This window comes from Gossypium arboreum, chromosome 6 (genome assembly GCF_025698485.1).
Source record: "Gossypium arboreum isolate Shixiya-1 chromosome 6, ASM2569848v2, whole genome shotgun sequence".
Lineage (NCBI taxonomy): Eukaryota > Viridiplantae > Streptophyta > Magnoliopsida > Malvales > Malvaceae > Gossypium > Gossypium arboreum.
In genome coordinates, this window is record NC_069075.1 from 3,330,183 (window position 1) to 3,354,640 (window position 24,458).

The window sequence follows — 24,458 nt, forward strand, 5'->3', positions numbered from 1 at the left end:
TACTTAGCCCATGCTTGCCCTCAAGTATGGTTCCTGTCCACTGTGAAAATTAAATCTTGCCATGAAAGAAATACTACTCCAAAGTTTTATAAAAATTAGTCAAAATGCATATGAAAATAAAGAGAACCCTTAGCTTGCTTTAAGTAAAATTGAAAAAGTATTCCAATTAACACAAACAAAATTAAGATCAACTTGGATTATTTCATGAAAATTAGGTAATCACTAAACCTATTAAGACACCTTATTTACTTCTCCCTTTACTCCCCAATTTTATTAATGCATATTTATTTATTGTTTTTTTCTCTTCTTTTTTTTTTAATATAATTTCAATTTTATTGTAGCACCCCAAACCCGACCAGAAGTTATGGCCGAATCCGGCATGCCAAAAAAAAATTTCCATTCTAAGTCCAGAAAATCGTACTTGATGTTCAAAAGATTAATTCATTAAGGGTTAAAGTGAATGGAAGCTGTGCACCAGGTAGGAAACCGGAAAAGAGGTGGTGAGTCCATCGGACTGCTTAAGTGCCAAGCTCCCTTCAGATCCAATCCTAGACATGCATACCACCATTGCCACACCTTAACGTCATGGATATTTCTAGGAAACCGATTTGATTAAGTCATTTTTAGGAAAAGTGATTAATTTTGGAAAATACTTTCATTACGGAAGCTTTGCTTGTTGTCGTGTTATTTTGAAATCAATCGTTGTTTTTGAAAACGCGCCCTAAAGCTATCCAATTTCGACAGTTAAAATAAGTAATACCTATCTTAGTAATACATATTAAAACCATCAAAAATAATTAAGCGGCCTTATTACATTTGAGAACCCAAAACTTCAAACGTAAATAAAAGGATGTCCAGTTCACCAGAAGAAAATCAAACTTTCAGAACGGGTGGCCACTTCGAATTCCCTCACAGCTCCAAGCCCATTATGGTTGGGGATTTCCTGCGTGGATGAAAATAAAAGGGGTGAGTTTGGGGAAACTCAGTGTGTAAATTAACCCAACCATAGCCTATATCAGCTCAAACCACGAAATAGAATAAGTTGGCCTTAGCCCGATGCAATTGAATAAAGCCCATAGGCCCATAATGAACGAGCAGATATTACATGTTTATGCGAAACCCAACCCAGATTCATCCATAACACCCCCGTACCAGCGTTACACCATGTGGGGAGACAACTCGACCCACCCAACCGCTACACACCACAGAATTTGCAGCATGGGTGCCAGAACAGATAATGTGACAGAGTCACCAGATACAGATAATCGTGGCAGAGCCACCAGAACAGATATATGTGGCAGAGCCACCAGATTAGATATTTGTGGCATAGCCACCAGAACGCTTCCTCCATAATATAACCCATGTCCCCATGCAACAAATATATAATCATGGCATCCATCATACAGAATCAGATCGCTATGCTTTTCAGTCAAAATTAACCCTACGGGTATAATGGTAATTTTGCACCTAGAGGTATAACAGTAATTTTCCATACATAGGGGTATTATAGTAATTTAGCTACTTTCAGGGTTTTCATGCATATCCTAACTATTTACGTACTATCAGAACACTTACCGCGCATACTTACCGAATTGGGCCCGTTGGCCCATGAACCCGATTTTTGGCCCATTAAGCCCAAATTATCACAATGTACGAAATCGCACGTACTGCAGTTTATTACTTTAGATTACCAAATATACAAACCCAACTATCTTACGAGCATTCGCACACTCGCAAATTCCCAAAATACTAACTTTTCGGTATTTCGGCTTTTCGGCTTTTGCCAATCTAGTCTATGAGAGGGTGTCAGTTACACACCTGTTTGCGACGATATGCTGACAAGATCCACACACGAACCGCCTACAATTGGATTACTAACACATTAATCTAACTATTCAAATACAAACTACGTATTAACCCCTTATAATATTCGGCCAACCACAACTACAGATCATAGTAAGCTTATAAGAAATCAATAAGCAACTCATTAACAAATTTTTGTCAATGTTTACCACATAATCATAATTTCACTGCAAGCTATCTTCCTGAGCAACAGTCACTAAATTATTTATAATTGGAGCTACGAAACTCCAAATCAAGTGCCGTTAATTTTCCCTGAAAATAGACTCATATATCTTTTATCCATAAAATTTTCAGAATTTTTGGTATGGCCAATCAATACCAGATTTTTCTTAAAGTTTCCCCTGTTTCACTGTTTGACTAATCTGACCACTCTTCATTACGAATCAAATTTCTCATTGTACAGAATTCAAAATATGTTCTCGTTTATTCCATTTGAAACTAGACTCATTAAGATTTAATTACATAATTTATTCAGCTTCTAACTCATCTCCCACAATTTATGGTGATTTTCCAAAGTCACATTACTACTGCTGTCCCAAGCAGATTTATTACCAAATCACTCTTTCATACACCTACCTTGCATGCATGTTATTTAAACATGTATATCACCAATCAATCATCACATATCTAGGATTTTTACTTAAGCATAATCTCCATTTCATCATTTTAAAGCACAACATGTTAGCTGATTTTTCCCTTTAGCATCTAAGGCACATGCATGCTCATTTGTTTGGCTCAACTTCACATATCTTCCATTTTTCATCAAAAGAACATGAAACAACAACCATTTTCTTTATTTTAATTCATGACTAAATGCTCACAACACAACTAAAAATCAAAATATACTTCAAGAGTTAAGGTAGAATCAAGAAGAACTCATGAACCTCAAAATAGAAGCAAGGTACCAAGAACTTACCTTCAATTTTCCTCCTTCTAATGACCGAATACTCAAGAGCTTTCTCCTCTCCTTTCTCTTCTCTAACTTTCAGCTATGATGAACAAAGATGGACAAAACTTTGTTCTTTTCACCCCTTTTTCTTTTAATAAAACTTCATATTTCATCCATTTAATTCTTTAATACAAAAGACATGAAATTCTTATCATGAAACATTTACCTAAACCATTATCATGAAATATTTACCTAACTCATTATCATGAAACATTTACCTAATCCATTATCATGGAACATTTACCTAACCTATTATCAATTTGTATCAATTTGTACCATAAATTATGGATATCAAGTGTACATTTTGTCTACAACAACATGATGGCTGGCCACTTCATGTAAAATGGGAGGTTTGTCATGCAAATCCTCCTATTTTGCACTCCTATTTATTTGGCCACTTCAATTTAGCCTATAGCATTTTCAAACATTTTCACATAGGTCCTATTTCATAATTTCACCCCCTTTTTCTTATGGAACAAAAATTAACTAAAATTGCCGGGTTCTATCTTAAGCTTGGGCTTTCTAGAGGCCCACTAACATAATTAAACCTATGCCAACATTCACAGGATTCTCGAAAATTAGGGCGTTACATTTATTTATTTACTTTCACTTAGGAATATATTGTACCTTTTGACGCGAAGAGAGATGACAACCCAAGCACCCCACCCCGGTTACTCAGCCTAGCACATTCCTAATTTTTTTATTATTCCTAGGAACATATCGAACCTTTTGACGCGAAGAGAGATGACAACCCAAGCACCTCACCCCGGTTACTCAGCCCAACACATTCTTAGAAATTAATTCAGGTTAGCGGAGTTTTACCTAACACGTCACACAACCTTTTGACGCGAAATAGGATGACAACCCAAGCACCATACCCCGGTTACTCAGCTAGTCACGTCTTAAGCTACACTTATAACCACGGAAATATTATTATTATTAAACGAAATTTTAATTTTGGAGGACTTAGGAAAAACAAACAAGTGTCAAAAATAAGTTTCAGTAACCACCTTAATAGTCATGAACATATTTTAAGCATGCAATTGTATTAAGTGTCCTCTTGTATTTACACTTAATCAAATTTACTAAAACCAAGATAGGGTTAACTTCATTAATCATAATTATTTAAACTAAAAGAAATAAAACAGTGGAGATGAAATCTATCAAGCAAAATCATAATTAACTCAGTAGATAAAAATCATGCATGTGGGTCAAACAGTGGGCAAAGTCATGATCAAATTCTTGGTCATGAAAAGAGGCAGAATATCCTTAAAAAAAATAAATATGGCAGCATCAGCAACAAAAACAGTAGCAACAACGAAAACAGTAGGTTTAACGGAAGAAATAATTAAGAATATCTCCCCTACTTAAAGCACATTGTCCTCGATGTGGAATGAAATAAATAAATGGATGGAAAAAGTTAAGAGGAACTCCCCGCGCGATTACTGCCGGTTGCAAACAATGGAAATGGGTTCGGCTAGTTGCTGGCCAAAAGTGTCGAGCCGCGCCTCGATATGCTCAAGGCGTTGTTCAACGGTCATCAAAGGTTGGGCTTGAGTGGGTGCGTTGTCATGATTTCGCCGTCGAAAGATTCGTTCAGTTGGTACGGCGCGAATGCCTGGAGGGACAAAACGGAAGGAGGACTGAGTGCCAAGAAGCAGCCCCATTGAGTCGAGACATCTAGCATCCAAAGGATTAGCTTGAAAAGCAACATGTAATTCTGAAACAGGAGCATTAGTACCATGCAGAGAAAATAACAATTGCGTAACAAAAGAGCCCAAAATTAGAGGTCGCTTTGCATTTATAACATGCTCGAATTGAAGCGCATACCAATAGCCCAAGTTTATCGGACGATCGGTATACATACACCATAACAAAAATAATTTCATCTTCGATACGGTAGCCGGAGCATCTCGTCAGCCTGAAAAATTATAAGCCAAATAACGATGTATATAGCATAAGGCGGGGTTACGAAACCATAAATCCTTTGAGGTTTTTGGGCTATATGTGGATTCGGCATTATCAATTAATAATGCAAAGGCCTCGGCAGCTCTAAAATCTGTAGGAAAAGTGCATAGACTGTCTTTATAAGCAGTGGTCATAGAATAATCTTCAGTCACAAAATTTAGTGCAATATTAAAATCAGTAATGGACAAGAGATGCAGGGTACCCAGTAACTGAAATTTAACAACACCTGGTGTATCCAACGAAATGGGGTCGCATCGCTGTAGATGAAATGTGGAATAGAATTCCAAAACTAATTCATAATAAGCACAGTAAGCAACATCAAAATTCCCAACCCAACCAATATTACGAAAATAATCTGTAACAGCAGTTTCAATATTCAAGGCAGCCAAAACGGGAATCGATAAACATTTGCAAGGTAGTATCTGTTTATGTCGGAGTCGATCATACCTGTTTCGTTCGGTTGAGGATGAGAATGTTAAGTTACCGTGTAATTGGCACTCCGATGGGATGACATTGGCGCGAGATTTGTAGGTACGGCCACGTGTTGGTACTGGGCGTGTGGTGTCGTGACCCTCCGAGGCATTGGAGCATGCGGGCTGGTCGCTGATGCTAGTGTCAGAGTGATGCAAAGAACTTGTGAGTGCCTCGGATGGTTAGGCGGACTGGCGTGGTGGTTGGCGACGGGGCTGGCATTGTGGCAGATTGGGAGGCATGGGTCGTTCGTTTGCGTCGGTAGTGGCATTGGAGGAAGGTTCGGCATTGGAGGCCGTTGGTTGGGCCGAGGGCCGTGTGGTTCTACGACGGCACTGGCGTCGCATCAGTTCGGGTGCCGTTTCTGGTTAAACTTTTTTTTTAGTTCAATTTGACCATCAACTTCTAAAAAGAAAGTTGAATTTGACTATCAATATTTCAAAAGGAGTCAAATTGATTTTTTTTTTACGGATATATTGACTGAAATGTTAATTTTTAAACACGACGACCCAAATGACAACTTACGTGTAATTCATGACTTTTTTCTCAACTTTTCATTTTTAAACATTTTATAAATTTGGAATTATTTGTTAACGCGACTTATAAGATAAATAATGTCATGTTAACATAAAGTACACGTAAATTGCAGCGCAAGTTCTTGCACGAACATTATAAAAAAATATATTAATATCTTATTCAATATTTTCATTAAAAATAATTTAATTATTTTTAAAATATTAATTATATAATTTAATTGATAACATTATCAATTTAATTAAGAAAATAAAAGTTAAATTGATAAAAATATAATTATCCAAGACTTATATCATGCTAAAAAGAAAAAGAAAATATTTTAGTTATTATGACAGGCGGTTGAGCCAACACATCAACATGACTCTTAACCAATTTGTAGACTATAAAGTGACATGATAACTTATAATATTATTTTTAAAAATAGATTGATTTATATAATTATAAAATTAAAATAATTTAATATTTTTAGGACCTTTAATATAATTAATATTTTAATAATTTAATTATTGAATTTATAAATGTAATTATACTTATTATATAAAATTTCAAATCAATTATATATTTCGATTTAAAATATTATATATTAATATTGATTTAATGGTTGAATTTTTTACATAAAACAAATATATATAAATTTTTAATTTATATCAAATTTGATATACATATTTTTTTTGTGTATATATATATATATATGTTATTTTCTAATATAAAGGTGTCACTAGATTATTAGAAATAGTTTTTGAAAGTTTTATTATGATAAAATACAATAATAGTTTTCGTAAAATTGAATTTCGAGATGGTGATAAGAATGATAGATTATTTGAGACTTGACTTTTTTATATATCATTAATGGTATAGATTTCTTGGGGGCTCTTAAAAGTGGTTTTTTAGTTTATCGGAGTTTATCATTAGGCTAGCTTGATGATATTGGGTTGAAATACAATTTTCAATGATTTGATCAATCTAATACATCTCTGGTTTGTTTTTTAATGCTTCTAGTGTTGCAAGTACCATCAATTTATATTTCTCATATTTTAGAATTATTTTGCGAACATACCATTTGTGCATCAGTTGGTAGTGTATTGTTTATCATTTGTACTATATGCTATGTAACACCCCAAACCCGGCCTAAACATTATGGCTGAATTTGAATGTGTCACAAGATAGAGTTTTGAATACAAAGTCGTCACACTCTAATTGTTCATGATTCAAAATTCGTACTCATTTATGCCAATTTCCGAAAGTGTTACTTAATCCTAATTATTTGCTAAAAATATAATTTACAGTGGAAGTTTAATAAAACCGTTATATTTTAAAAATGTAGTTGTGTTTTTAGAAAAAAACCTTTGTTGTGTAAACTGTCGTTTTTAAAGAAAAATATTTTTCGTCCAGATAAAATATTAAATAAAATCCAAAACCCAAAAATTTAGAAAAACAGTCCGGAGAGTCCAGTTAATACAAAACTCCCAAAAATATCCTTTAAAATAAATGAACAAAACCCTTAATTAACTCAGTTTGTGGACTAATGGTCACCGCAAGACTCCGTCGCACCGATCCGCCTAGGTTTGTGGATTACCTGAACAGAACAGACAACATATGTGAGTTTACGAAAACTCAATGTGCAACCTATAGAATTAAGCATACAATCATACAGGTTTAAATACATAGTTAGAAGCAGATACAGTTCCAGATTCAGAATCAGATCCAGATTCAGATTACAGATACAGATAAGCATAAGTCCTACCCCTATCTTCTACACACCATCTTCGACCATCCCATCACACCATGTGGGGTTTAAAACACCCACCCATCCCTGCACACCACGTTGTGCCTCTAAGACACATATCAGAATCTATATATACAGCCAAACTGTAGATTATAGGCAATTAACGCCTATCAGATACTTCCTCCATACATATAAATCCCCACCACAATAACAGATATAGAAATCAGATGCAAATATAACATGCTCAACATGCTTAGTACAGATAACAGATAAGCATACATTAATATATTCAGGCGTACATTTTAGGGTATAGTTAGCCCTTATCGAGCCTACAGTAGGCTCACAGTCGATCGGAACGACCCGTGCGACCCTAGGGAAAATTTCAGAATTATGGCTCACATACCCGTGTGGTTTGCCCATGTGGGCCCACACGCCCGTCTGACTCACACGCCTAGATTGGCCTTTACCTGTGTGACCCTCACGGCCTAGCCTAGAAACTCACACACTCGTAGAGAATGCCCGTGTTGGCCCACACGCCCAACTTGGCCAAGCCCGTATGGTCCGCATGGCCAAGCCCGTGTGGTCCATACTCAAGCCACCACATGGCGATGTCTTGCTCATGGCAGTAACTATGTCGTTCACACTGCCATGTCTCCCATACAGCCATCTATACGGATGAACACACGTCCGTGTGGCGTCGACAGTGCAGTTTTTTAGCTTTTTTTGAAGCTTCATTTTCTACATTTCGAGTACACACCTGGTATCATTTTGACACTATTACAAACACGAACCCTCCAGAACCTAAAAACAGTGTATTCCAACCTATTAGCAACCATACCAAGAGACTAAACTAATACCCTACAAACAGAACTGGTGCTCCTCATGGAGACACATTAGGACGGATGAAACCACGGTTTAGAAGCTCTTGTAGTTGAGTCTTAAGCTCAGCAAACTCTTTCGGTGCCATACAGTAGGGGGCAATGGACACCGAAGACATACCTGGAAGAAGCTCAATCCCAAACTCCACTTCTTGACTAGGAGGTAATCTTGGTAACTCCTCAGAAAAGACGTCTGAAAAATCCTTTACTATTTTGATATTCCTAACAGAAGTGTCCTCAGAATCAGAAACACTTACGTAAGCCAAGTACGCCTCACACCTTTTTCGGACCATTTTCTCAGCTACTAGTGCGGAGATCACATGTGACAGATAGTCTCAACGCTTACCAATTATAACCACCTCCACCTCATCATTGGTCCTCAGAATGATCCTCCTAGATACGCAGTCCAAACTAACTCGATGCGTCACCAATCAGTCCATACCCAGAATTAGGTCGAATTCCTCAACGGAAGCTTCATAAGATTCGCCAAAAAAACAATCCCTTGCACCTCTAACAGAACATCTCTATAGAGTTTACTAACATAAACAAACTACCCCAAAGAACTCAGTACAGTAACCTCACTTGAAGTACTCTCAATGGAAATCCCTAAGTTTTCAGAAACAGAATTGGCTATATTTGAATGAGTAGACCCTATATCTATCAAAGTGGTGAATGATACATCAAAAAAAGAACGTATCAGTGATGATGTCAGGAGCATCTCTATCCTCTCGGCTTCATGTATCATAAACCAGTGCAGGCTACGTCGCCTCTGTCTGACCAGCAACTCTGCCCAGTGCTATCTGCCCTTGGCCTATCCTATTACCACCCCTAGCCTGACTACGGCCCCGAGGTGGCTGCTAAACTGCCTTCTGCGGTTGCACAAAACCCGAAGCTTACGTCTGATCTGTCCGCTATGGACAGTCTCTAATACGGTGCTCTAACATACAGGACTCAATCCTCCTCCAACACTCGTCCGGATGGCTCTACCAAAATCACCATAAGGCTGTAAACCAGTTGAAGCAACAGGAGCCTCCACTCTAACTGGTCCATCAGATCTGGCCTTTTTCTTATGCCTCTGCACAAAACTCGAAGGCTCTGAATCCCTCTTATTCTTACCTTTCTTCATATCTCTATTTTGGTACTCCGCGCGCTTAACATCTTCGGCGATCTTTGCTTTCTCGACCAAAATAGAAAACTCGCGCTCCCTCTGTAGAGCTATCAGTACCCTTAGACTGTCCCTTAAGCCATCCTCAAATTGGAGTACTCATACGCCACTATACCTCGAGTGTAGCGGCTTAACCTCAAAAATTTAGCCTCATACTTGGCCACAGTTTGGTCACCTTACATAAGATTCAAAAATTCACCCCGGTACGTATCTACGTAACTAGCTCCCATATGCTTGCTCTGGAATGCAGTCTTAAAAAATCCCCAAGTCAAGCGATCAGGCTGATATCTCTCTTTAACCATTAACCACCACCGGTACACTTCGTTGTGAAGTACGAAAACTGCACCCTTTAATTTTTGCTTAGGGGTACAGTCCAGATCATCCATAATTCTTTTGGTGGCCTCCAACCATTACATGGCCACATTAGGGGCAACTCCTGTGACACCCCTAAACAACTCAGCTCCATTAGACCGGAGTTATTCAGTTACTAACCCTCGGCCCCCAGATCCAGAATTAGTCCCAGCAACCTTCTCCAATATCTTCAGCATGGCTTGGGACAGTGCGTTGTCCCCAGCCGAACGACTCTGAGACCCAGTCTCAGTAGCAGGTAACACAAGTGTCTCACTAGTGTCCAAATTTGGCATGCTGCCCAGAGTTGAGGACTCAGCTCGAGCCCCGTACAGCCTCTACCTTAGCCTCGAGTACCACATCTATGGATACCTCATGCGCTCATTGACTAATTTGAGTTTATCTATATTAAGAGTTTTATGCATCAGTTTAATATTTATTAACATGTATTTTAGGTAATAAATATCAGAGGTTCAGTAATGTTTCCGGAAGTTTCAGTCTCTATTCGTTTTACTACAGTTTTAGAGAATACTAACTATAATGTTTTCAGAGTATACTATCTACAATATTTCAAAATAAACTATCTAAGTCTTAGAATACTTACAGGATCGACATCGAAGACTCGATATACCACATTCTCAATCAGAATATTTTTAAACCATTTAAAAATCTATTCTTTAAAACATATTTTAGAACCTAAAATTCACAGTCAATTTTTACAACTTGACTCTGATACCATTAAATGTAACACCCTAAACTCAGCCTAGACTTATGGCCGAATCCAGAAGTGTCACATGAAATGGAGTTGAAAACCGTAAACGTTAAGTTAAAACCATACCAGTTCATTAGCCCTTATCGCTATTATTAATTTTAAGCTCTCATTCATTTAATTGCTTATAAGAAAAACATATTTGAAGCAGAATCTTTTAAAATCGTTGTGTTTAGAAAATCGCTCAAGATTTTAAAAAACTCTTGCTTTTGGTAAAATCTGAGCTATATCAGGTTTTACAATTATAAAATCATAAAATGGCAGTCAAACCCAAATTTAAAATGAAAACAGTTCGTAAAGTCTGAATTACATAAAAACCAGAATAAACCAGAATATAAAAATTAACCCATAACCATAATCGATTTAAACATGTGGTCATCGAGAGGCTCTGTATCACTGATCTGCCTAAGATTGTAGATTACCTGTACAAAATAAATAGAAAAGGGTGAATTTACGTAAACTCGGTCTGTAATCCCACAGAATTAAGCATGCACACAATCAGAAAATCAGAATCAGTCAGATATAGATTTGGGCTTAAGCCCATTACAGATACAGATGTAGATTCACGCCTAAGCCCATCTCAGATACATATACAGATGTGCAAATTAGAATCAGAAATCAGATATCCTATCCCTATCCTTTACACATTATCTCCGACCATCTTTACACATCATGTGGGGTTTAAAACACCCACTCAGTCCTACACACCAAGTTGTACCTATACAACACATAACAAATATAACGTAGCCACGCTGCCAGATAATAAACATAAATTACCTTTCAGAACACTTTCTCCAATATACATCATCCCACCGCAATGACAGTAATAGAAACAGAAACAATTATGCAATTTGACATGTTCAACATGTTATTAATCATATCACAAATAGTCATACGGATCAATAATTAGACATGCATAATACTATCATGCTCAGGACAGAATATCAATTAATTAGATCATACAGTTTCGGGTTTAGTTAGCCCTTACCGACCCTACAGTAGGCCCACGATCATTTGGAATGACCCGTGCAACCCTAGGAAGAAATTCAAATAAATGAGCCCTCACGCTCGTGTGGGTTGCCCGTGTAGGCCCACACGCCCGTGTGACCCATACTGCCTGGCCTAAAATTCCACACGCCCATGTGAACTACCCGTGTAGGCCCACACGCCCAACTTGGCCTAGCCCGTATGGCCCATACGGCCACACTCGAGCCACCACAGGGTTGTGGCTTGCGCACGACCATGTCTTCATCGACTACACAGCCATGTCTCACATACGGCCTACCACACGGGTGACCACACGCCCGTGTGGCGTCGACAGTGCAATTTTTTAGCTTTTGTCGAAACCTCGTTTTCTGCATTTCAATTACACACCTGGTACTGTTTCACAGTGAAAATACTCTCAAGTCTTCTGAAACCTAAAATTGATCAATTAAAACCCCAATCAGTCACTTAAATCAACACTTAATCGTAACTTCAAAGAGATAGGCAAACCTTTATCCATAAAAAATCCTTACCTTTGACCAAACAACGACGATTCCATACCCTACACACCGCTTGGAAAATCTTCAGCCCCTTAATCCTCTCCTAACACAAAACAACCCCCTTCAGTAATGATTTACTAAAACCAAAATAATAATCACATTATCCAAACTAACCAGAACGCACAAAGAACACTGACAGAAACAAGACACAATGAGCAGCGCACAGGAAAGTAACAGAGACAAAAAGGGAGAAACAGAGAAGGAGAAAATTAGCAAAGGGGAAATCGGCAAAGAGGTAGAAAAAAATGAAACGTCAGAATTGGGGGAAGAAACCAAAAAATTTTGAAAAAAAGGAGAAATTAATAAAAATTAGATTTGATAACCCCTAAATCCCTTAATTATCTTCCACTAACCCACTACTAATCCACTACTCAAAAACCATTTCCAGCACAACTCTAACTGAGAACCAAGTAAAAATAAAGCCCTTGCCAATGCAGGGTATCAAACTCAGGATCCCCAACACACTAACTCCCTTACCATTAGAACCAGCAAGCTCATCCTAATATGAAATTACATGCAATTAAATATAAGCTTGCTGAACAAGGATAGGGCTTAATTCCAAAAATAACAAAATTTGCCAAGGGTAAGCCTTGAACCCAAGACCTCCTACACACACCCAAACACTTAACCACTGAAACAGATACACATTTGTGTCACATTTTCACAAAAGTAGAAAAATAAAATTCAGGGCGTTACAATTTAAATGTGGACTGTGGTATAGAATATTTTTAACGGGGATTTTTGCATGCATAAGTTTTGACTACATTGGAAAAAATTTTGATAATTTGATTATGAAAACATAGACATTATCAAAACCAAATTTGAAATTAGTGAAAAAGACATTTAAGTATGTAACAACCCTAATATCCAATATTTTCATATCTAACTACTTTCCCGATCGAATCTAAATAAGAATTTATAATTATACTCTACGGACCTCAAACTAAAAAAAGAAAAGCATCATTTTTCTCTAAAACCTATAGTGGTTTTAGTTTATACTTTCTAATCATGTTATGGCATATATACGATATTTTCCAATGTAAGGGTAGTGCCTGATATATTGAGAACAGTTGTCAGAGGTCCTCATCATGATAAAGGATAGTGATGGTTTTTGTAAAATTGGGTTCCGAGATGATGATAAGGAGGTTAAATTATTTCAAACTTGGCTTTTTGTGCATCATTAATGTGGTAGATTTCATGAGACTCTTGGAAGTAGTTTCTTAGTTGACTGATGTTCATTATTAGGTTGGTTTGATGATAGTGGGGCTAGAATACAATTTTCAATGGTTTGATCATGGTGTTGCATTTTTTATTTGTTTCTGAATGCTTCTAATGTTGTGAGTACCACCAGTTTGTCTTTCTCATCTTTTGAAATTATTTTGCAAACATACCATTTGTGCATCCATTTGTAGCGTGTTATTTATCATTTATATTATGTGCTATTTCTTTGTATTTTTATTATTCACGGTTTCTATCAATTATAATATTTTCTTAATAAAATTTAATTTCAAGTTATGATTTTACTATAAAATATGATTATTTTGACGAAGTCCTTAGCTTATTGTTTATTTGGACTTTAAAAGACCTCCCTTAGAGTTGTACAGGGGTCGGGCCTAAGCATAATATTAACACAATTAATACTTGTACAAGCCTAGCTTGACCGAAATATGGGCCTAAAATTTTTCCCAAATCGACCCATATTTGCCAAATAGATAACCCAAGCCCATTTGGGTCCCCAAATTTTATTTTTAAAAATATTAAAATTTAATTTAATATTTTTATTTATTAAAATTTTATATATGATTATCTTAATATTTTTTAATGTTTAGATTATAAACGTATTATATATTAATATAGATTTGTTTCTTATGTGTTATATATTACATAGTGTATAGAAATAATATAATATAAAATATTACAAACTTAAAAAACGGATCGAGCAAGGCTTGGGACTTTAATGTTTAAGTTTGAGCTCAGACCATATTTTAAATGGGCCTAATTTTTTGCCCAAAACAATTTTTTGAACCTAATATCTCTACTCAAATTCTTCCAAATTTCAGGCAACCCTCTACCCCTCCTCTTTAAATTTTTTCTTTCCCTTAATAATTTATAAGAGTTAAAAGTAACATATTTTATCCTCAATTCTTAGTGCACTTTTTTGTGATTATTGTAGTATTATATATTAATATAAATTTAATTGTTTTGTGTTATATATTACATAGTATGTAAAAATAATATAATATAAAATATTACAAACTTAAAAAAGAGATCAAGACTAACTTAAACCTTAAATATTTAAACCCAAACTCAAATCATATTTTAAATAAATCTAATTTTTTTACGCAACTATTTTTCAAACCTAATACCTTTACTCAAACTCTTTCAAATTTCAAAAACCATCTACAACTCCCGTTTTATCTCTGCTTTAATAATTGCAACTAGTGTTGTGGTTTCTTATATTTTATTTTTCATTTAATACTGGCGGCTGTGGTGAAAAGTCATATATTTAATCTTTCATTTAATAATATCAACTAGTGGTTGTGGTATAAAGCCTATATAAGATGAGGACTTTGTTCATGAAAAATTAAGGAAGAAAATGTGGAGGCTTAAGATAGGAGAAGGTGGCAATGATCCCTACCTTTACAGTACCAACAATTTTCTGGGAAGACAAACGTGGGAGTTCGATCCTAATGCAGGCACAGCTGAAGAAAGAGCTGAGGTTGAAGAAGCTCGTCTTAACTTCTACAACAATCGATACAATGTTCAGCCCAGTTCTGATCTCCTCTGGCAAATGCAGGTACATCATTTTCCTTAATGTAACAGTTTATAATAAAAAATTTAAATAGACTTCTTTATCCTTATTTATAAGTTTGATGAATGCAGTTTCTAAGAGAGAAGAAGATGCAACAAACCATTCCCCAACCAAAGATAGAGGATGGTGAAGAAGTGACATATGAAGTTACAACTGCAGCAGTGAAGAGAAGTGTGCACTTATTTTCAGCTCTACAATCAACACATGGCCATTGGCCAGCTGAGAATTCTGGCCCCATGTTTTATCTTCCTCCTTTGGTCATGTCTCTATATATCACGGGACATCTCAATACTATATTTTCTGCAGAGCATCGCAAAGAAATTTTCCGTTTTATTTACTGTCATCAGGTAATAAATTTAAATATATTTGTATATAAGGTTAGCCATAAATATGTATTAAACGGTTGGATGATAATAATAAATAAAGAAAGTTTGATTTTCATGGCAGAACGAGGATGGAGGGTGGGGATTATACGTAGGGGGTCACAGTACAATGTTTTGCACAGCTCTCAACTACATTTGTTTGCGTTTACTGGGAGTAGGACATGATGGTGGCCTTAATAATGCTTGTGAGAGAGCTCGAAAGTGGATTCTCGATCGTGGGGGTGTCACTGCCATTCCCTCTTGGGGCAAGACTTGGCTTTCAGTATGTCTTCTTCCTTTTTTTTGCCATAAAATTTATTCTTCGCAAATTAACATATGATATAAAATTTAATAGATTAGAATATATCATATTAAATTATTAAGAACAAAACCTAAATGTAGAAATATACCTAAAGCCACTCATATGTTAAAATCTTAAAAGCTTTCCAAATTTACAAATATATAAGTATTTTAGAGAAAATAATTTTTTTGAAGGTGAAATATTAAAAAAATTACATATGTTTAATTTGAGATTATAATCTTAATATATAATTTTGCACCTTAATCTTAATTTCTAATTAGCTTATGATGAATAGTAAATTAGTTACATCAATATATACACATATTAGTTCAATTTGCTTTAACCATATTAAATCACGAACTAAATAGAATTACTACTTATATTATATATGTCATGCCTATAAAAACCCAACAATTAATGTATATTAAATTTTTTTACGTAGATATTGGGTGTTTATGAATGGTCAGGCTGTCACCCAATGCCTCCAGAATTTTGGCTCTTTCCTTCTTATTTTCCCATTAATCCAGGTTTGCAACAAACCATATAAATGATTTGTTTATATATGTACATGTGTGTGTACGTGTATATATATATTAACGATGAAGATATTGGAATGCAGCAAGGATGCTTTCTTTTTGCCGATTAGCTTACCTGCCAATGTCATATTTGTACGGAAGAAAATTCGTGGGTCCAATCACACCTCTGATTTTACAGTTAAGACAAGAACTCCACACCGAACCATATGATGAAATCGATTGGAGCAAAAAGAGGCATTTATGTGCAAAGGTTATCATAATCTATAAATGTTTGATACATTATTTATATCTAGAAAATGTGAAAGAAGGATGTTTTATTCATTGCATGCAGGAAGATCTCCACTATCCTCATTCATTGCCTCAAATATTGCTTTGGGATAGTCTCTACCTATTTTCAGAGCCTCTCCTTAATCGTTGGCCCTTTAATAAATTGAGAAAAAAAGCTCTTAAAGTAGCAATGGATCTCATTCACTATGAAGATGAAATCAGTTGCTATATTACCATTGCATGTGTGGAAAAGGTAATACAATTAAAGTACAAATAATTTTGAATAATATTTGTTAACATATAATGCTTGCTAATACATTGGGCAGGTTCTATGTATGCTTGCTTGTTGGGTTGAAGATCCAAATGGAATTTATTTTAAGAAACATCTTGCTAGGATTGCTGACTATTTGTGGGTTGCAGAAGATGGAATGAAGATGAAGGTTTGCTAATTGTAAAACACTAAAATTATTGAATTAGTTAAACATTCATTAAATTATTGACTTTGATTTTTCATTACTATTTTAGCTAATTAGTTTATGTTCTCCTTTTGTTCAATATTTCACCGTGAAGGGCATTGCAAGTCAAGTTTGGGATGCTAGTCTCCTTCTCCAAGCTTTGCTTGCTACCAATTTATATGATGAAATTGGACTAACTCTGATGAAGGGGCACAATTTCTTAAAGAACTCACAGGTTCTATGAACCTTAAATTCAAAATTCTAAACATTATATATAGTTTCTTAACAACATAACACAAAGTTGTGATTAATTTCACCAATTTGCTCGAAATTGATGGTTCAAAATATTGATTGAAAATTTAAGGTTAGGGATAATCCTCCAGGAGATTTTAAAAGAATGTTTAGACATATTTCTAAAGGATCATGGACATACTCTAATAGAGATCATGGATGGCAAGTTTCTGATTGTACTGCAGAAAGTTTAAAGGTAAATTTTGTTTCGTTCAATTAAATAAAAGTTGTTCATGAACTTGATTATATTCAAGTTGGTTCATAGGTTGGGTTTAAACCTTTAATGTTGTATCTTAGCATACTCATTTTTTTCAACATTATATTGTTTTTTCAAATATTAATGAATTTTCATGTTTAGACTAATGACTTAATCACAAGTCTAAATTAATCGTAGGAATTGTTGCTTAAAATATGTTCCTTACTTTGCAGTGTTGTGTAAGTTTTGCAATGATGGCACCAGAAATGGTTGGTGAGAAAATGGAAGAAGAGCAATTTTATGATGCTGTCAATATTCTTCTATCTTTACAGGTACAATATATAGAATGTCTAAGTTAAAAACAACATTAATTGCAATTAGAAAATTTTTCACATGTGTTGTGTGTGAAATGTAAGAGTATCTATAAAACTAATATTCAATAAAAATATCAAAATAAAACTTTATAAATGTTGTTGGTATGGGTTCAAATCTCATCATATGTAATTCTTTTTGATTTTATTAAAAGATAAAAAAATAAAAGTACCCTTAGAATAATATAAATTATTTATATATGGAATGATATTTTCATAATTTTTTAATCGAATTGATGAGTAGTTGACCTGTTACATCTACTCAATCAAGAGTTTAAATATAAGTATAGATATACAAACAATGAGGGTGAAATAATGCGTAACAAAATTGAAATGTATAAAAATACTAAAATAAGACATAAAGAAAAGAAATTATAGGTGTTAATGGCATAGGTTCAAATATCACCATATACATTTTTTTACTGATTTTATTAAAAATATAGAAAGATAAAAATACCTTCGAGATAATATAATTTATTTATGGGTAAACTCTACATAAATAGTCACCCGGCTATTAGAAACTTTTTTGTTAGTCACCAACTTTAAAAAGTTAAAAAAAAATAGCACACATGCACATGTGGAATAAAATTAATGGTTAAAGAGCATGTCACTAAGCTTTATAAGTTGGTGATCATTTTATAACTTTCGAGTGACTTATCAAAAAAATTTCTAATAGTTGAGTGACTGCTTTGTACTTTACTCTTTATTTATATATGAAATAGTTATTTTCATAATTTCTTTAACGAAATTAGTAATTGGTTGACTGTGAGATCAATTCAGTTAAGATAAAAGTATAGATATCGAAAACCTTAAAAATATATTTTTGAATTTCAAATTATTTTTATTTCCATGGAGGTAAAAATTAAATCTAGAATGCTTTAAATTTTCCTTATATTATAAATTTGTTATTTTCCAACAAATTTCTGTATTGTATGGGATTAACACATGAATTTAATCTCTGGTATCCCTATGCTCGTTCCTCAATTATCAAATGTAGTCTAAGAATCTAAATAAATAAATAAACATATGGGTTATAACTATTTTAGAAATGATTGCAGAGTAAAAATGGTGGTTATCCAGCTTGGGAACCAGCAGGAGGTGCATTCTGGTGGGAGGTAATATTTCAATATTTGTACTTGTCTTTGATATTATATAATTTCCTATGAATTTAATAAACCATTTTTTTCACCTTAAATTATCCTTTTAGTGGTTGAATCCAGTTGAGTTTCTTGAGGATCTGACCAAAGAATATGAGTAAGATTCCTATTTTCTTTTCTTTTTTTATTTTAATTAATTTCATTAATTGTACAATGTTATGGAAAACTGGTTTATAAAGTTTATACTAATGAAAAGGAAAAACAAATGTAAACTCCAGGTATGTAGAGTGCACTTCATCATCAATCCAGGCACTAGCTAATTTCAAGAAATTATACCCAGGGCATAGAAAAATAGAGATTGAAAATTGCATCAGAAAAGCTGCAAAGTTCCTTGAAGATGTGCAATACCCTGATGGTTCTTGGTAATGGCCCTTCTGAATTCCTCAAAGAAATAATTTGATCGGATTTCACCGTCATATACAATTCCTACAAATGCATATATATATATATATATATATATATATATATATTATTTATAAAACCCTTTATTGAATTAGAATGACTCAACAATCGAGTTTTAACTCAGTTAGTGAATTACTAAAGTACCATTTTATTTGGAAAGTAAGTTATATGATTATGTTGGTGTTTTAAAATTTTATATTTTATGAATTAATAAAATTTTGTCCATAATGAAATTTGAACCAAGGATACTATGCATATAATTTTTTTATTTTACCATTTAAACTAAAACAATTTTTAATTTTTATATGAAACTTTAGTAAATATATTTGTTATATATATATATATATATATATATATTATTGTTTATCTATACTATTTATAAAGTTTTTTATTGAATTAGTGTTACCCATCAACCAAGTCTCAACTTAGTTAGGGAATTACCAAAAGACCACCCTCTATGTTTTAAGTACATAGCTCCCACCCGAATATACATGTGATAGAATTTCTAGTATTAATAATATTATCATATGAGTTGATACAACAAATTAACTCAACGTCATCTCATGATTGATGATAACACTATGATAACAAATGTATTCATTTAATATTTTTTTCTAACGTACTTTTATGTTTAAATTTCATTTTATTCATAATTTAATTTATTTTTTAGTATCTTATATATTTTATTTGTTATATTAATTAGTTTCAAACCATAATTTTTTATAAATGTATAGGTATGCATGTTGGGGAATTTGCTTCTTTTATGGGACATGGTTTGCACTATCAGGTCTTAAGGCTGCAGGAAAGAACTTCAAAAATTGTTTGGCTATTAGGAAAGGAGTTGAATTTTTGCTTAAAACCCAAAGAGAAGATGGTGGTTGGGGAGAGCTATCTTTCTTGTCCTAAAAGGTAACGAATATTTAACATAGCTTCTTTCTTTTCTTCATTTTATTTTAGAGGACAAATCTAAAATATTAATTTAATTAAGGTTGATTTTATATATTAATTTTAATCTGATATAATTTATTATGAAAGTTTTATTTTGATTCAGTTTTCATAAAAGCATAATCACAAATTTAGTTCTTAATTTTTTTCAATTTAGTCTTTGTTATTATTTTTAACTAATTTTACTATTCACATTTTAAAATTTTTAAAATTATTTTTAATTAAAATATCAACTAAAATATTTTTTAATGATGTTGGTATGGCAAATCATGAGAGAGTCCATGTTTACTCTCAATAACACTATTTATATTATAAGTCATGTCAACAAATAATTTAAAACATATAAGATATTCAAAAATAAAATTTAAAAAAATTATTAAAGTTCATAAAAAAAACATGAATTACATGTGGGTTGCCATGTAACCTGACATGTTTTAAAGTTTAATGTTTTAGTTAATATTTTCGTTAAAAATAATTTGACTCTTTTAAAAGGTTGAGTGTTAAATTTAACTAAAATTAAATAACCAATTTAATAAAAAAATCTAAACAGAGTGAATCATGTTCTAGTTAGTATTTTATGCATTTCATAAATCATTAATGATATTAGCTATTGACATAAATATATATATATATATATATATATTCATTGCATACATAATTAATTTTATTTATTTAGCATGAAAGTAATTTAATTTTTGTCTTGTAAATATAATTCTATCAAATTAAAATTTTTACATAATAAATTGTGTAAATTTGAAATTTACCCTTTGGAATCATGAATCTCCTTGGAAACAATATATATGTAATTATGAATAGTTTTATTTTCCTTGTTGATTAAAGGTATATATACCCATCGAAGGAAAAGATTCGAATTTGGTAAATACTGCACAGGCTTTGATGGGTTTAATTATTGCCGGCCAGGTATGCTTTACTTGCAATTATCAATGATTTTATAATTTTAATGTATTAATTTTTTATATTGTATTCTATAATTATACATATATACATATGATATGCTATTGAATAGGCTGAGAGGGATCCTACACCTTTGCATCGAGCTGCAAAATTGTTGATAAATTCTCAATTGCCAAACGGTGATTTTCCCCTGCAGGTAATTTTTTTCCATTTATATATTAGAGATAAAAGTATTAAAGGCTTTTATATTAGAAGTTAGATTGCATTTTGTTTCATTTATTTTAAAAATAGGCAAATTAATCCCTATATATTAGATTAAAGAGTAAATTAGTCCTTTCTGTGATTAGTCCTTTCTGTTAAAAATTTCATCTATTTCTAGTGCTAAAAAATGTTGTAGCTGATAGAATAACTAGACAGTTACATGTGATGTGTCACTTGTACCTCATGATAATATATAATTACCAATTTTTAACAAGTAGAAACAGATGGAATATTTAACTGAATGATCGATTTGCTTTTGATATAACGTACATGGCTTAATTTGTCTATTTTTTCAAAAATATAATCTAACTCTTAACATAAAGGCCTCCATAATACATTTATCATATATTATACCATTAACAGGAAGGGAAAATGAAAATGAAAAGAAAATTTATATGTTAATTTTTTTGATGATGGAATTTGGCAGGGATTGAGTGCAGTTTTCATGAGGAATTGTATGCTACACTTTGCATTATATAGGAGTATTTTTCCTCTGTGGGCTCTGACTGAGTATCGCAATCATGTTTGGCCATCAAAACATGTATGCTTTTAAATAATAATAAATAATCTATTGGAGGATTATATATTGCATCTTCAAATTTACAATAAATTCTTTCCTTTACCCTTTGCCATTTGGCATCAATGAATAACTTTTGATCCACTATGATGATCTTTTTACTTAACTTTTTCTAATTTTCAAATGTTAAGTTGTCGTTTTTGGAATCAAGGAGCATTAGCTTTTCTTTACAACTTTTTCTTTGAATTAAATGCGAAATAAATCAAAGACAAAGTAACACAATATAAAACCATAATCTTATTTTTATTTATAAATATCTTAAAGTTCTTTAGTCAAAATATAGGGTCAACAACAGCTATGTAAGAAGAATTATCAAATTCAAACAACTTGAAGTTATGACGAAGAAATGGGATTAAGATAAAATCTAATGTTAGTTGCAACTCAAATATATGTTAGACATTTTTTTATCGAAAAATTTTAGATATTATTTTCATTATATTGAGTAGGGGTGAGCAAAATTCAATTTTATTAGAAAAAATCTAAATAAATTCAATTTCGAGTTAATCGAAGTAAGTTATTCAAGTCAACTCAAATAAGTAATACAAGTTTTGAGTTCGAGTCGAGTTGAACTAGACCTGTCCATGGACCGGGCCGAAGGCCTGCCCGAAAATTGGGAGTGTCAAAACCTTTTTTTTTTTTTTCTGAAATCGACTTACATTTTGAAAACGAAAATGGAAGTCGCCACCAATCCTTTTTATGAAATGTGATCGGATCACCTCGTAATTTGATCGCTTTAATAAAAGGTTTGATTTAAACAATGATTTTTTTAGTCTACGAAATTCAAGAAATGGGTTCGGGAGTTGGTTACGCACGAGTAAGGATTAGCATCCTCGTTACGCTAAAAATTGGTACCTAATTGATTACTTCATGTCTTTAGTTTCAAAAATTGGGAATTTGAAGAGATTTTAAAATACGATCATTTATTAAGACATTACTTAACTAAATTAATTTTCACGAAAAGGGGCTTACTTCAAGTTAGTCGAGAAGAAAGGATCATATCCCGTAAGTTAGGACATAATGTCTTAAATTCTCGTAAACGAGAACAAATGCTAAAATCTTATTTTTTATATTTATTTTAAAATAGATATTGGACTATCTGGGTTTTAGAAGGAAGCCATATTCTGTAAGTTAGGAACACGACCTTTCTAATTCCAGAATAATGAACATTTAGCTCGGTTTAAATTTTTTTCTTTTTTATGCATCGTGCAAAGACGAACATAACATTTAAAGAAGCATCTGTTATTCGGGCATAGTATAAAAATGCACAAGTATGTTTAAACACGATTCATGACATAATTTTAATGAAATAAGATAAAATGATAATATAGAATATGGAACGATGATATACTTAATAAAATTTCGCGCTAATAAATGACAATAATATGAATATAATAATAAAACAATTCATAATACATACAATGGCGGTGATAATCACATAATATATACTACTTTAATACTAATATGAACAATAAAAAAGAAATAAAATAGATAATAACAATGATAATAATAATAATAATATTAGTGACAAAATATTCACATAAAAAGGAAGACAATACCAATTTTAATATAATAACGACAAGGAAATAAATAAATACGTAAATAAATATAGAGGAAAATAGTTTATAAAATATTGAAAATAAAGAACCAAATTAAAATATAAATGAAATTGAGGGTGCAATTTGTAACAAAATACATAAATAATAATAATAATAATAATAATAATAATAATAATAATAATAATAATAATAATAATAATAATAATAATAATAATAATAATAATAGTTAGGAAAAAGGGAAAACACAAAATTAAAAAGAAATAAATAGATAAATGTATAAATATAAATAAATAAATAAATACAAGAAAAATAAAATATAAAAGATCGAAAGTAAAGGACTAAATCAGGATCTAAACAAAATTTAAAGTAAAAATCGTAATAAAATAAAAAAATTAAAAAATAAAATAAGGTAAGGGATTAAAATCAAATGCGCGAAGGAAAGACATGGATCAATCATGGCCCAATATGTGTTTGTGAGTTGAGGGTGTGTGACTAAGCGACTTTGGTCGAATGAGACTGAGTTAGCAGAACAAATTGATCATTTGGATAATGAAGAAAAGGAATAAAAAATAGAATAAGAGGAGTTCTAGTCCCGTTGGTTTGAATCTGCAACCTAAGAATCGGGTTAGAATCATTAGGCCTCAGCAGGTTGAGGCGGTTGTGAGCGTATGTTACGTTTCAATGTGTGCTTTTTGCGATAGATGCCTTTCGGGAAAATGTTAGAGGAAAGTGGGGACGTATTTTGGATGTGGATCAGTTGAACGTCATGTTAATATTTGATCACGACATACCTTTAATTGGAAGCAAGTGTCAGCTAAAAGAGCAAAACAATGACTGGT

The 24,458-nt window shown here is 32.8% G+C and overlaps 1 protein-coding gene and 1 long non-coding RNA gene across 3 annotated transcripts in view; one reads left to right on the forward strand and one right to left on the reverse strand.

Moving 5' to 3' along the window:
- Positions 1-24,458, reverse strand: part of LOC128293869 (uncharacterized) — a 67,511-nt gene that overhangs the window by 38,631 nt on the left and 4,422 nt on the right. Inside the window, exons 1-3 of one of the 2 annotated variants that reach the window (XR_008283984.1) lie at positions 2,780-2,995; positions 1,819-1,860; positions 864-943 (exon numbers count right to left, since the gene is read on the reverse strand). This is a non-coding gene — a long non-coding RNA (uncharacterized LOC128293869). Of the gene's footprint in view, positions 1-863; positions 944-1,818; positions 1,861-2,779; positions 2,996-24,458 lie in introns of those variants that run through there. The other variant, XR_008283986.1, reaches the window with a different exon arrangement.
- LOC108485390 (beta-amyrin synthase-like) lies at positions 14,763-22,209 on the forward strand. The gene is made up of 17 exons (XM_053029431.1): positions 14,763-15,012; positions 15,099-15,374; positions 15,475-15,672; positions 16,133-16,217; positions 16,310-16,476; positions 16,558-16,746; positions 16,820-16,933; positions 17,064-17,183; positions 17,313-17,435; positions 17,669-17,767; positions 18,865-18,921; positions 19,014-19,060; positions 19,182-19,325; positions 20,100-20,271; positions 21,147-21,231; positions 21,338-21,421; positions 21,914-22,209. Exons 1-14 carry the CDS (start codon positions 14,812-14,814, stop codon positions 20,269-20,271), a joined length of 1,992 nt encoding a protein of 663 aa, XP_052885391.1. The 5' UTR covers positions 14,763-14,811; the 3' UTR covers positions 21,147-21,231; positions 21,338-21,421; positions 21,914-22,209.